Source organism: Eubalaena glacialis, chromosome 2 (assembly GCF_028564815.1).
Source record: "Eubalaena glacialis isolate mEubGla1 chromosome 2, mEubGla1.1.hap2.+ XY, whole genome shotgun sequence".
Taxonomy (NCBI): Eukaryota; Metazoa; Chordata; class Mammalia; order Artiodactyla; family Balaenidae; genus Eubalaena; species Eubalaena glacialis.
This window is the reverse complement of record NC_083717.1, coordinates 180367113-180382288: the sequence shown is the minus strand read 5'-3', so window position 1 is coordinate 180382288 and position 15176 is coordinate 180367113. Positions and strand designations below refer to the sequence as shown.

General features: G+C 39.6%; 1 protein-coding gene across 8 annotated transcripts in view; it reads right to left on the bottom strand.

Annotated features, from left to right (window-relative positions):
- ZC3H14 (zinc finger CCCH-type containing 14) overlaps positions 1 to 10870 on the bottom strand; it is a 39294-nt gene extending 28424 nt beyond the window's left edge. For all 8 annotated transcript variants that reach the window (XM_061181161.1, XM_061181159.1, XM_061181156.1 and 5 more), the window contains exons 1-7: positions 10699 to 10870; positions 10174 to 10216; positions 4617 to 4731; positions 2331 to 2371; positions 1659 to 1854; positions 874 to 1306; positions 172 to 332 (exon numbers count right to left, since the gene is read on the bottom strand). In XM_061181161.1, coding sequence (XP_061037144.1) covers positions 172 to 332; positions 874 to 1306; positions 1659 to 1854; positions 2331 to 2371; positions 4617 to 4731; positions 10174 to 10216; positions 10699 to 10734 — 1025 coding nt within the window. In that variant the 5' untranslated portion in view covers positions 10735 to 10870. The remainder of the gene's footprint in view (positions 1 to 171; positions 333 to 873; positions 1307 to 1658; positions 1855 to 2330; positions 2372 to 4616; positions 4732 to 10173; positions 10217 to 10698) is intronic.
- Positions 10871 to 15176: the final 4306 nt, after the last annotated feature.

The following is a 15176-nucleotide window of genomic DNA, read 5'->3' as shown; positions in this document are numbered from 1 at the left end:
CAATCTTCTCCAATTTTAGGCAACTTCTCTTTCACTAATGTAAGTGTTTCTCAAAAACCAATGGAAAAGTCTTACATGGTATTAAATTTATATTTTCATGATACCCTCTTCAAGGAACCCAGAAGACTCCACCAGGCGATGAAAGATTAATGTACAGACATGTTCAGGTACCTCCGTTCAGGTTTCGCTGGCACTGACACACTGCTGGAGATGCTTCCTGTACGGGACCCACAATCATCATCTTCCTCCTCCTCTTCTCCATCATGACTGAATTTTTTTACTTTAACAACTGAACTTACCACAGGCAACTTTCTCTTCCGAAAGTTTTCTTCCTGCAATCAGATAAATTTCCACTTACCTAGTCTCAGAAAATAAAATTCTACTACAGAATACTTTCTCCTTTTCAAGAAAAAGCCAAGCACATTAAGAATTCATGGGCTATTTCCCTGGTTTCTTATAAAAATACAAGTAATATCTCCAATAGCCAACCTTTAGCTAAAACAAAAACCAGTGCTTTACATTCATTTATAAACAGCAGCATGTAGCACTGTTGAGGAAACCAATACAATGGAGTTACTCAATTGTTTACTAGCAGTTGCTGTGAAGGATCTAATATTGACCTAAAATCCTCACAAAATTATAAGGTAAGGTTAAAGCTATCTCAAATGTTAGCATCCAGGAAAGTAAACAAGATGTAAAATATCTGTAGAGGATATTGTGGAGGGGAAAATCTGACTATGTATTATGTTGAGCAGCACAGAAATCAGTTTAAAACAAACTTGCAGTATGTGTTTAGTTATTCCATGTACAATTTAGTATTAAGAACTGACAATTTTCAGCCTCATGAGTCAGAATTTAAAAGTATATACAAACCTCAATGCTCATCTTTTCTGAGCTGTTTCTGAAGAAGGGACTATAAGTCTCTTCTAAGCTGTTAAGCACTTCTGGTTCACACAAACGTCCTGTTTCATATATCCGGCTAGTCTGAATATTGAGTTGCTTGGCAGCATGAATACTGTTTTGCTGCTGTTGAAACTGCAACCTGTTTAAATGAGCACCACCACTGTCTGCATTTCGACTTGCAGGTGGTCGATAAATTTCAATAGAAGGGTGAGAAGAACCATACGTAAGTGTGACTGTAGGTTTTTTCTGAGATAAGGGATTCTCCTGCACAAAATTGAGGTCTTCATCGATGAGATCATCTGGTTCTGGCTTAATATCAATCACATCTTCAGAGGGTGCTGGCTCCCTCAAAGGTTTCACTGTTGACATTAGTCGGGTTGCAGCTCCATCATCGTAAGTCTGTCTGTTAAAAAATGAAAACAAAACCAAAAAGGGTGTGTTACCAATTTAGAGCAGTATCTTCAACTCTTCAAAGGATATTTAGATACATCTTAATGAAAAAGTATGGATAATCCCTTTATGTAGTCCATTAAAAACTACTTTGAAATTGCATTTTTTCTTAAACTTTGATTTACTATATTTTATATAAAAGGTAATTATACTTTGGTCTTATCCTTCATTATTTTATTCCAAAAACTGCTCATGACCACCTCATTTCCAAAAATTTCTGAAAACAGCAATTTAAAGACATATTAACTAATGTAAATGTCACATACACACACCCACCTGCCCACAGGTCTACACAAGACTCTTACCTGACATTAGTGGCTTTCTGCTCCTGTGAACTTGTAGAAACCCTAGATTCTCTTTTTTCAGGTCTAGTGCTAGAAACTGCAAGAGGTGGCACTGCAGCTTCATGCCTTCGCTCATCTCCTCGACTGAAACTGCTCTTGTTTGAAGGTACATTACTATCAAAGATGTTGGTATCGGAAGACTTTAGACTAGAGGGATCTAGAAACAAAAACACATGGTCCCTTGAAGCTATTTTTATTACTTTGAACCTTCCCCTTCTTCACCACCAATTTTAAAGTAATAAATATGTGTTCTCCCACAACATTTTTAATGGATGAATATTATTCCATACATAGTGATATAATAATATATCTAATTTACTATTACTGGACTTTTAATTTTTAATTATAAAACACTGAAATATCTTTGAAGCTAAATCATTGCACACATCCACAATTATTTCCTTAGAATAAACTGCATACTTTCCCTTCCCTTGTTCAAATCATCTTCAAATTATATTAAGTTTATTGCTTTTAAATTCATAAATATGTGGGCTTCCTTAAAAACTTAAAATGAACTACCATTTTCAAATTTATGGGTTTTTTTCCCCAAAGCAGTATAAATGACTTCAGAAAAATGATCACATGCTATAGCAAATTCCAAAAAAACCCAGACATCATCTTTATGAACCTTACCAGTTGTTACAGAACGAAGTTTATCTAATACACCATGAAGCCTAAAAGAAAAAACAAACCAAAAAAGTTAAAGCTTCTGTTAATCAAGAAACATTGGATTTCAACTGTCACTCTAAATTTGATGACATTTTAGATCTAGTCTTCAGATAAACACTGATAGATGGTACTGAATGGAATTTAATGGATAAATAGTATTAAAATTAAGTTTTACATTTTTTTAAAAAAGGCTGTACATGAATATTGTAGAATAATCAAAAATCTTATTTTTTCATCACTATTTTCAACATCTAGCATCTGTAAAAATAAGGGCAAGGATTATCATCTGACCACACAGCGCTGATCCACAAAGAATATCATTCTGTTTCAAAAGAACTAAAGATTCAAGGTAGATAAAAGGAGATAAAATACCATAAACATAATGTAACATTATTAAAATTGTTTTAAGCACAGTTTAAATTTATTTTTTATCTACTTAGATGGTTTCTGGAAGAACTTAATCCTGAGAGGTGAAAAAACTTTAAAAATAATCTCAAAATATACTATATCACTTCACTATAACTACTGTTTTCAAAACTAATGCTGTAAACAAGCCACAACCTTAATTATAATATAACCTATTTTAGTAGTTATGTACAAGGCAAAATTGTCTTACAATCCTTCCAGGAGGCCAGGCATCCTAAAAACACCAGAAATATCTCATTATGATAATGTTTCACCCAGAACCCAGTCACATGCCACTATCTCCTAGGATACAGTTATTGCAGGGCTCCGAAGAATCAGAAGAGTCTGTTTGTGGCGGGTGTAAATGAACACTTAAGAAAGCAAAGTGTCAAAACAGAGACACCATCACTTTCATCACTACATGGTAAAGAATTAAATTTATGGCAAGATGAAAGAGTTGAATTAATGTGATTTTAAATTCAAATTCAGTTGGCAGTCTGCTTATGTAAGAAATTTGTCTAAAGCACTCCCTCAAGTTATCTGAGAAAGGATCTACTAGGTCAATGTCCCATATTACGTTACTGGGACTCAAAGTGATCCAAATGTTGAACCAAAAGTCTAGTCATAAAAAATGTACGTGAAACAAAACAAGTACCTGGACCGCTGAAGGATTAAAAAAAAAAAAAAGGCAGTACTCTTGATAATGGTAATTTCCCCAGTCAAAAGCACCATGATCTCTCTTCTTTTGGTAAACTCTGGGGACAAACCATAATAAGTGGGTTAGGTCACCCACACTGTAGGAGTGTATGTACCAAAACATTTAAGGAACAACCACTGCACTCAATGTTCTTCAAAAATGTGTAATATAAACCCAGAGAATTCTGTGTGGAATTTCAAGAAAGCTTCACCAGAGTTATAAAGGATACAGTTGCCCACTGGGGCCAAAATGCCTTTAAGACAAACTTTGGTTTAAAGGCAAGTTAACCAGTTTCATATCCCTCCTTATTGCCCATCTGGTCTCCCAGTCTCTCGCCATTCAAATTAAGCAGGCCACTCTGCTCATGCAACTTTTGCTCCATCTGTCAACTTGTGCTGCAACTGGTGGCTCCCAGTGAGGACCTTTACATGATCCTTCCTGCTCTATTCTCAGCCACATCATTATCCTCCCCCAGCTCTCACTCTACCTCAAACCTGGTACCAGAACCTGGCCTGCCTTCATAAATTAAATCTCATGCTTTTAGTCAGTATTCTCAACCAAAGGAATATGTGGTTTGAAAAAGGACATTGAAAATTAAAATACTGATTTATATTTGAACACAAAGTTGCCTATTTCAAAATTCCAAACTTCAAAAAGCTCCAAACTAAAAAAATGATTTGAAATTTTGTCAAAAAACCTTGCCTCCTAAGTTAGCTGACTGAAGAAAGCAATTCAGGAAGTCAACCCAGTCCAAAAAACATCTATAACTGGTTTTGGTGGAGGGAAAGGAATGATAACATGCTGAAGTTTACAAAAGAAACGTATTAACTACAGTCAACACATACTAAGGACTTGTTATGGGCCAGGCACAGATGTGAGCACATTACATGTATTAGCTTATTTAATTTTCACAACCACCCTATAAAGGTGATTTACGATACCCATTTTGCAGATGGAGAAACCAAGGAAAGAGGCAGATCCAGGATTCAACCTTGGCAGTCTGGCTCCAGAGGCTGTGCTCTCAACGCTCACAACCTGCCTCACAACACTGAATCTGACTCTCCTGTCAAGAACCTCTTTTCAGACAGAACACCTACTCTTGACTTGAGCCAAACTTTGGTCTGAGGGGTAAATATTCAGAAACATACCATACGGTGAATCGAATTGTGTTGTTCCCTAGAAACAGGGACAGGTCCTCTGTCATTTGGTCCTGACTTTTCTTGTTGGCCACCATCACCATAATGTAATCAGGAAGTTCTTCATCTATTTAAAAGGAAAAGTATATAAAAACTTTTTATGCTTTCCTTAATAGTTTCTTCTACTTGAAGCTGATGTGCTTGAAAATATAGATGTAGCTCTAAGAATGTCAGCTCTAGTGGAATTATGCTGGACAAAAAGTATAGCTTTCCTTCTCTTTATTCCATAAGTATTTCAATTACTAGAAGAACAGAAACCAGGAATAACTAATAAATATTTACACAACTAGATATTCTGAATTACAGTATCAAACTTGAGAGTGCATTCATTTCCTTTAATCTTTTTTAATAATGCTCATTAACTTCAGAAAAGCTTCCAGAAAGCATACTGGACATTTCTCAAGAATAATACTGAGTTTTGTTCAGTTTTGTGCATGTTTGTTTCAAAATGACACTCATTTCTCAAGGAACACCTTTATCCTTGGTAAAGGCAGATTTTAATTAGGGTAACAAACTTGCAGCAACATCAAATAAACTAAAACCACCCCAAAATTATACATCATTTAAAAAATTTAATCTTAAGATTAGTTAAATGATATCTACTCAACTCATTGTTTCATTCTTATACCCTCCTAACAGTGAATTATGAGGGTGAGGTCTAGGACCAAAAACAAACAAAAAAACCCCAAAACCACCACAATAAAAAGATAAGAAAGCAAAAGCTATTTATCAGGAACTTTGATCCCTACCCAAAAAAATTCCTTTAGATTCTTTAATACCTTAAATATTCACAACATTTCTATGTAGGCAGAAAGGTTCATTTCAGAACTACTATCAGACATTTGTTTCAAGAAGAAATATCAAAAATCCAGTTCCAGAAAAGCACAAATACACTAAAGCCCTATCTACAAATGGAAACAGAGAAATCAGAATACTTGCTAGAAGCATGCAATTCAATGTGAGGAGATAAAACAACAAGTAGCTGGTCATTTGTTATTTTCTTTGTAAAGTGTCAAAAGGCTCCCACTGCTTTCTGGCAACTTTAGTAAATAAGCCTCATAGCTTATTTACAAAGTGTCCCTACCATAGGCTGCCGTTGGTAACCCAGGAAAGGAAAACAAAGTTGGGGTGCTTTGGCATTCTTGACAGTTTTTCTCCCTCATAATGTCAGTAATGAAAACAAATAGGCTGTGCTTTCTGACACTATATATTAGTTTGCATTTTATAAAATTTTATGTAAATGAGATCAGCAGTTGCTCTGGTACAGGGTGGGGACAAGGACAGACGGTAGGGAAGGATACAAAAGAGCCCCAGGAAAACCCAAAAGGAAACTTTTGGAAGTGATGGATATGTTCATTAGCTTGACTATGGTGTAGACATATCAAGACACAGCAAACTGTAAATAGGTGGAGTTTAATGTATAACAATTATATTTCAACAAGGCTGTTAGAAATTCATAACATCGTTCTCTCAGTAGACACAAAATGAGAAATAAGAATCTAATGAAAACTTAACGTGTTCCTGGGACTTCCTTGGCAGTCCAGTGGTTAGGACTCGGTGCTTCAATCCCTGGTTGGGGACTAAGATCCCGCAAGCCTTGTGGCATGGCCAAAAAATAAATAAAGTGTTCATGATACATTCCTACAGAATTCTAATAGCATTCTCAAGTTCATCTGAAATCTATGTACTGAAAAACAGTAAAATGTTGACAGTTCCTGCAAGTTCATACTTCCTAAAATGTGAATTTAAGACTGCTCTGAATTATAACTGCCATCTCACTAAAGTACTCCATTTTAAACAAACACACAAATGAAACCATGTCAACTCTTAACAAACAGTTGCTCATCTTTGTATCCCACTCAATGCCTTGAAAATAGATATTCAAATATGCACTAAAGGATTGTTTCCATAAAAAGGTTTCCAGTACTCCAGCACAAAGAAAGGGATTAGAAAGTCACCCTTTTCAGAAGGACAATGATGCATATACATTCAAATAATTAGGGAGCTAACTGTAAACAAATAATGTATATTTCAAATAGTCTAATGGTGATCCCTGTTTACCCACTTAATCAACATTTATGAAAAAATCTGGTGCTCTGCTAGGCCACTGGGACACAACCAATATGAAGTCTCTGCCCTCAAGAAACTTCCAGTCAAGAAGCAGAGGCAAACAAGTTGAGAAGCTGTGCTAATATGTTAACAGCTGGGACAGGTGAGTTCAAGAGGAGCATACAGGAGTGACTATCCTTCTGTTGGCTCACCAAGTTTCTATTATGAAGCAACCATAATAGAAACATCAAGGACCCAGAAGACCTGAGTTCTTGGATCTTAAATCCGCTGCTGACCAGCTGGATTTAGCCCTCCCAAGACTCCATTTCTTTATTTGTAAAAAAGTAGATTACCTGCCATCCCCACTCCAGCATTGTGTTCAGGTACAAATAGAACTCTATGAAAATATTTTGAAAACTATAAAATACATGATATCTTTACTACAATTACACTTCACACTGGACTACGTCAAGCTTGTAACCAGGTTTTTAATATTAATAGGCTCAAAATTCTTCGTTTGAGGTTTCTGATAAATGATAGGAATCATCAGATTGAATTTAGACCCAATTAATATGTGTTTATGTTTTCATGTGCTAGAATTAAGAAAGTTCTCACTGTAGGTTCTCTGTGGATTTCTTTTTGACCCAAAACAAGTTCTTGGCACAAAGCTGGCATCCATTAAATGTTGAATGAATAAAAGAATAAACAATCCTGGTTCAGCTTCATCTTTAACCTGTGAGCCTCAATTTTCTTACCTGTTAAAGTCTTACAACAATCCTGACAACAAATAATTAGTACGTGGCAAACTATCATCTGGTCTCAGGCCCCCTTTACACTACTGAAAATTACTGATGATCCCAAACAGCTTTTATTCATGTGCGTATATCTACTGATATTTACCATACTAGAAACTGCAATTCAGAATTTTTAGATTTCTTAATTCGTTTAAAATAATACACCTATCCCATAAACAATAAACATGTTTTATGTTGTTCTAAAAAAAGAATGTGAAGAAAATCTGGTCTCACACAGGTATGCAACTGGAAAAGGGGTATTTTAATATCCTTTGCAGATAATGTGGATATTCTTCTGTGATACGACACCAAAACTCAACGAGTGGTAGTTTCTTGAAGGTAAGCAGCAATATTGAAACTAAAAACTGTATCAATGACCTTTTTGTACTCTGTTACATGAAAATCCATTGATGCATCCTGCACTTTTAATGGATCTTTCTTATCCCTGTACAATTTAAAAACATTCATGCATTGGTCATTTGAAAAAATACTGGTTCACTGAGCTATACAAACCACTGGCATACGGATACATTTCATTATACAATATAGAAGAACCATTTGCTAATATCACCACGCTGTCAAATTTATGGAGAAAGACACAAATTTTCCAAAATTCTGATTTTCATTTGAAAGCTCAACTTTGTCATTGGCAACAAACTCTACTAATTCTTTACCTTTGCTCACTTTCAAGAAAATGTCTGCCAAAAACCCAAATTATGTAACTAGTCCGTTAGTCTTTCTTAGAAGTTAAAAATGTTCCAAAGGGTAAAAGGGGGGAGGGGGATGGATAAATTAGGAGTATGTGATTAACAGATACAAATTACCATAATAAAATAGATATGCAACAAGGACTTACTGTATAGCAAAAAGAACTGTATTCAATATTTTGTAATAGCTTATAACGGAAAATAATCTGAAAAAAGTATATATATATATATATATGTATAAAACTGAATCACTTTGCTGTACACTTAAAACTAACACAATATTGTAAATCAACTAAACTTTAAAAAATAGTTCCGGACGGAGTTAGAGTCTGTCATACAGAGTGAAGTAAGTCAGAAAGAGAAAAAGAAATACAGTATGCTAACACATATATATGGAATCTAAAGAAAAAAAAAAAAAAAAAGGTCATGAAGAACCTAGTGGCAAGATGGGAATAAAGACACAGACCTACTAGAGAATGGACTTGAGGATATGGGGAGGGGGAGGGGTGAGATGTGACAGGGTGAGAGAGTGTCATGGATATATATACACTACCAAATGTAAAATAGATAGCTAGTGGGAAGCAGCCGCATAGCACAGGGAGATCAGCTCGGTGCTTTGTGACCACCTAGAGGGGTGGGACAGGGAGGGTGGGAGGGAGGGAGATGCAAGAGGGAAGAGATATGGGAACATATGTATATGTATAACTGATTCACTTTGTTATAAAGCAGAAGCTAACACACCATTGTAAAGCAATTATACTTCAATAAAGATGTTTAAAAAAAAAAAAAAAAATAGTTCCAAAAAAATTCCATGAAAAAGGTGGCTAGGTCAGTTCTCAACTCAATCACACAAATTCTTTCCCGTAAGACAACCCATCATGCTTCACTATGGCAGAAGTACTATATGAGTACTTCCTATTTCCTAACACCACATATTAAAAAGATGTAGTCAGGGCCAGGGTTTAAAAAAATATTTTACTTCATCACTTACATTCATAAATGAAACCGGCCTCTTTTTTTTTCTTCTTTGTAATTGCAAGTGGAAGGGTGGTGAAAAATACGATAATTTCTTGTAAAGTTTGGTGTGAGATACTGATTCGGGCTAAGGTACCGGCAGTTTTACTCACCACTTTTGCACAGTCCCAATGTCAGCACGGTGAAATCGGCAAATACCCTGTCAGTATTAATATGAAAATAGTTTTGACTTCAGAGACCCTTGGGGTCTCCCACACCTGGAGAACCACTATCGTAAGTGGTAGCTATTATTTTTATAGGAGGCACCAGCTTTGGAGCCAAACAGACGCAGGTCTCAATCCATAAAACCTTGCTCAAGCCAAGCACCCAAAGCCTGTTTCCCTGCTTGTACAACTGGGGATATTACCATTTACCTTCCAGTGCTCTCCTGGGGATTATCGTGACCTAATGCATATACGACAATAATTAAGCACAGTGCCTGGCCCAGAGTAAGCACTCAAATTATAATTTATAAAAGAATAAAAAGAAAAAAGACACATTACCGTCGGGAGGTAAGAAAAAAAGGGGCAGGAAAAATAAAGAGATCTGAAAATAAAACTCACTGAACCACGAGAGAGGCAAATGCCAGACAGCATCATTCATATGCAAAATAATTCTGAAAAATGAAGATCAAGAGGAAAAGAAAGAAAACAGGAAAAACAATAAAAATCAGACAAATATTAATGAAAATATGACAGAGCCTCAACAGAGGAAGCTAAACAATTTCAAAACACCCTATTAGAAGGGGATTTGGAAAAAATAACAAGGTTGCATATAAAGCTTTCAATGGAAAGATAGTACGGAAAAGAAGTAACCAGGGAGTATCAGATTCGAAGGTAAAAGGGCGTCTCTCCAAAGTCAAAGGCATGATAGGAAGAATGCATTCCTAAAATTAAATTCGCTGCAAACTCTTAAAGTCTATTAGGCTAACAACAGAAGACTTACCAACGTAAGCTCCTAGTTCTTGCAATTTCCCCTTAATGGCACTCTGAGGGAAGAAAAAGACCATCGTGCGCGTGAGAAAAGCGGCCCTGGGAAAACAGACCGACTGCAGCGCAGAGGCAACTTCGCGAGCGCGCACACCTCCTGCCGCCCCGGCGCCAGAGTGGGGGTGGGGAGACGCCTCGGGCCCCCCAGCCCCACCCCGGAACCCCTCCTCCGCGGCGCCCCCTGCGGCGCCCCCTCCAGCTCCCCGCGCGGCTCTCGCCGAGACCCCAACGCCTCCCTCCGATTCCCGGCGGCTCCTTCTTCAGCCGCGAGCCCGCTCTCGGAGGCCGCGGCTGCGCCCAGGCCCGAGGCGGCCTGGCCGAGAAGGCGCTGCTCGCCGACCCCGCGGCCAGTCAAGAGCGCCGGCGACGAGCAGGCCGCGGCGTCCAGACAGGGCCCCACACCCCCCGTTACTCCTGACAACCGCGCGCCCGCCCGCCCGCCGAGGCCCGGCTTCCCGCCCCCGCCCGACGCGGGCCTCACCCGGATCTTGCGGCTGATCTCGGTGCCGATCTCCATGGCTCCGGGGCCGGCGGTGGGCTCAGCACCGCGAAGGGTTCCGCTCACTGGGAGCCGGAGTCCAGCTCCCAGCCCGCAGCCCGCGGCCTCACCGCCTCCGCCACCGCCGCTCCCGGCCGCGCGCTCTGCGTGACCCGCCCCCACCGGCTCGAGCCAAGTCGAGCGCGCCTGCGCCTAAGCCTGCGCCTGCGCGCACTCGGGCCCGGGGAGCCGGCACTCTGGCGACCTCTGGTGGCCGCGAGGAGAACCGCGGTAAAACCTTAGAATCAAAGTAAGCGTAGAGAGAGGACTCCCCTCTCCCCATATCTGCTAATTCCTGAAGTGGTCTCATTAGTTATTAATTGCTGCATAACAAATGACCGCACACATTTACCATCTTGTGGTTTCCATGGGTCTGGAATCTGAACACAGCTTAGCTGGATTCTCCGCTCAGGGTCTCAAAAGGCTGCAGTTGAGGTGTCAGGAAGGCTGTGTTCTCGTCTGGAGGCTTCACTGGGGAAGAAGCCACCTTTAAGCTCATTTAGGTTGTAAGCGGAATTAATCTCCGTGCAGCTGTATGAGTGAGGGCCTCAGCTTTCTCCTGGCTGTTGTCTGGAGGCCACCCTCAGGTCACAGATGTTGCCCACACTTCCTCACCACGGGCTCCACCAACATGGCTGCTCACTAAATCAAGCCCGGGAAGAGAGGATCTCAGCTCAGGGAAGGCCCAGTCCTTCTTTTAAAGGCTTTCATTTGATTAAGCCAGGGCCTCCCAGGGCCTGACCCCCAAATCAACTGAGTTAGGGTCTTAATTACAAAATTAGATTGCAAAATCCTTCATCTGTGCATATTCATTAGCTGGAAGCAAGTCACAGGTGCTGCCTACACTCAAGGGGAGGGGATTACAAAGGGTGTAAACAGCAGGGGCAGAAATCTTGAGGCCACCTAGGGTCTGTTGGCCACACGGTCCTTCATCTCATAGAATCCTTTTTTTCTTCTGAATTACTATAACATCTATGTGGGAGCTACTAGTATGACACAATAACCTTTCTGTAACGTTCATCTCATTTGCGTGTGTGTGTGTGCACTTGTGCGTTTGTTCTCTCTAACAAAATTATAAACTCCTTGTAGGTCTGTATTTCTCCAGAATTTCTTTTGGGACGCTAGACACATAGTAAGCACTTATTAAATATTTGAAGAATAAAATAAATTAATGACCTAAATTACAAAAGCATTCCTCATGGATAAATCCAATGATCATGCACTCATTCAACATTGATGAGAGGCAGCAGAGCAGACTGACTGAGAACAGGGACCCTGGAGCCAGACTGTCTGGGTTTGAATCCCAGCTCTGATACCCCCTCTGACACCTTAGGCAAGTTGCTTATCCCCTCAGCCTTAGTTTCCTCATCTGTGACTTAAGTATGATACCAGTTTCTCTTTCATGGAGTTATTATGAGGATGAGGTAAGTTCATAGTTGGGAAGTATTTTGAACTGTGCTTGGCTCATTGCAGTACTATGGTTGTTGATTAAAAATTAAATGCCTACCCTGAGTCAGATGCTGTGCTAGGAGCCAGAACACAAAGATGAGTGAGACTGAGTCCCTGCATTCACAACACTCACAATCCAAAAGACAGGCACCTTATTTCTATCTCTTTACCCACCATTTCAGAACTAAGAATGCAAACACATGTTTTGCCATCACTGCATACAAAATCCTTAGTCAATATTTAGATAATAGTGAAAGAACATTTTATGAAAAATAGAGACTGTTTTCATTAAAATGTATTCAGAATAGGGAAAACTTTTTTTTAAAATGTATTCAGGAAAGAGTCAACTTTCAAGACAATCCATTTAAAACTGCAGAAGGAGACTCGCAGGCTGCTTAAGAACTTGCATATTTAGATCTCAGGAGTGTGTCTGGATCACAGAGGGGATAACCCCACTAAACCGATGGTGTTCAGTGGTCTGACACTGTTACAGGTGCTTCCCTGTAAGATGCATCTTCATAAACCACATTGCATCCAGAGGAAGATGATCATAATGATGCCTGAAAGAAACCATTAAAGAGACTAGTGGTATTCAACTTGAAAAAGACTAAGCAGGACAACGAGAATTATTTTCCAGCATGGAAGGGCTCTCCAGTTCAGGAGGAATGACATATTTTGCTCTAGGAGACAGAATGAGGACTAGATTTCAGTGAATCCCAGTTGAGGGCTCTGGGCTGTTTTTCAAAGAAAGATTACTAAAAAGAGCATTGGTTTTGAAGTCAAAGAGGTCTGAGTACTAACCCCAATTGCATGGAGCCCCTTGTCTTCTAACACTGGCCCCCTAGCATCTCCAGCCTCCTCTCAGGCCAGCCTTCCAACTGGGTGCTGCACATCATTTGCAAGTGTCGGGGGAGAGGAGGGCAGAAGAGAGGTGTTTGGGGGTGTCCTTCAGCCTGGAATGCTTTTCTCTTTTTTTCTGTGAATGCCTAATGAACTTTTTATTTGTCCTTCCAGACTCAGCCAGAAGCTGATCATAGTGATAAAGTGGATATCACCACTCCACTTAGAATATCTACCCGTTAAGTATATTTGCCTACTAGAATTATATATTCACCTGTTCCTCACATGGTGAGGCTTTGAGAACAGGGCCATACATCTTATTTATTTTTCTCTTTGCAGCATTTGGCTTCCCAGAAATGCGGTTTGAATAGACAAGTTTTTTCATTAGTGAATATCTCATGGCATGTCTACCCTTGGATCAAAAGCCCTTAAGTGTTGGGAATTCCAGTCACAGCAATTGCTTTTGCTACTGAAGCTGACATACTATTCTTCATTTTCTTGTCCATTGAACAAATATATTGCCAGCATCATCATGGTAATTTATATAGTGAGAGATAGTGGGTACTCACCAAGCTATCAAAGCAGATTAATTTCTTAACCCGTAAGAAAGTATCAGTCAGTGTACTACCAAAACCACAATTTCTTTCCCTTTTATTGAACATCTTTTTACTGTAGAAATTTTAAAATTTTTACTTTGTTTTAAAAAGAATTACCTTCACAGGAAGAAGAATGTATATCACTTCTGGGTAGCAAGAGGAGGTAAAGATACAGATATGTAATTGCTTATTCATCTACAGGCTATCTCTAGACGAGTACATAGGATTATGGTAACACCAGTTACCCCCAGGAGGAGAGCAGGCAAGGTAAGAAGGAGACTTTTCACTTGCACCGTTTTGTATCTTTTGGGGTTGAACCATATAAATTATTTCACTTCCTTCCATACAAACAGAAGCCAATAATAATTTCATGCCGAACACTTTGAAGGCTGTGTTCAAGTGGCTTGTCATGGGGCTGTTACCATCAAATTAACATGGTTGCAGGAAAATAGAGCTTAAGGACTTGGTCAGCAAGTGGCACTTGTGGACTGTGAGGGAGGACGTTCAGCTCAGTGTATAACATCGCTTGGGTTTTACAATCATTTTCTATTTTTAAAATTCTTTTATTTTCTTCCCGATTCAATTAACAAGTTTTTATTTAGTGCCTACCCTCTGCCCAGTAGTGTCCTAGGAATTCTAGGAGATATAAAAGAAGCCTACATGAAACAGTTTTTAACGTTCTTGCCAAGTGTGGGGATCACTGTGGAATGGGGTGGCTAGCAAGTTGTCTTGGAAGCAGAGCCTTGAATTGAGGCTTGGAGAGCAACGGAAGGCTTAGACAAAGGGAAGGGGGGCAGGAGGTGCTCTGGGCCAGGAGAAACGGTTTGATGGGGGCAGTAGGGGAGAAGAGAGGAATAAGGATGGTCATAAGAGGCTGAGGCCGATTTAGAAAGGCCCTAAAGGTCGGGCAGAACAGCTTAGCCTTAGGGGTCCATTGGGAGTGATAAACCCCAAGGAGAGGTAAGCCTGGTATTCACATGGAAAGAAGAGAGAGCAGAAACCAGAGGCATGGAGACCGCCCTTGTTGCAATAAGCCAGATGTAAAATAATGAGGGATGAAGGTTTGGATTAGAATGGTGGGGGAGGGGGGCATTCTGGAACAAAGAGGAAAGAAAGCATTCATGAGACATTTCAAAGGAGGAAGTGGCAGGTCTTGAGGATAGGCTGGAGATGGAGAAGACTCACACATAATTTCAGTTTTTCTATTTTGGGAGACCAGAGAGCCACTCATTTTCTCTTTTCTTTCTTCGCACATGAATTGACCCCCTCATGGTGTCCAGTTGAAATTCAATTATAAGCAGAATTGATTGATTTTCTTCCATACAGAAACACATGTAATCCTATTTGCCTTGAGCTCCATTACCCAAGCTGAGTCCTGCCTGGGGTTTGTTCTCCCATAGCACTCCTACTTCCAGGATGGCGCTTTCCACTTAGGCCTTGTTTGTCATGTGTATGTGCGGTGTGTAGGTTTATTACCCACTAGACTAGAAGTCCTTTGTGAGCAGGGACCATGAGTAAGTACTCAATAAATGTCTG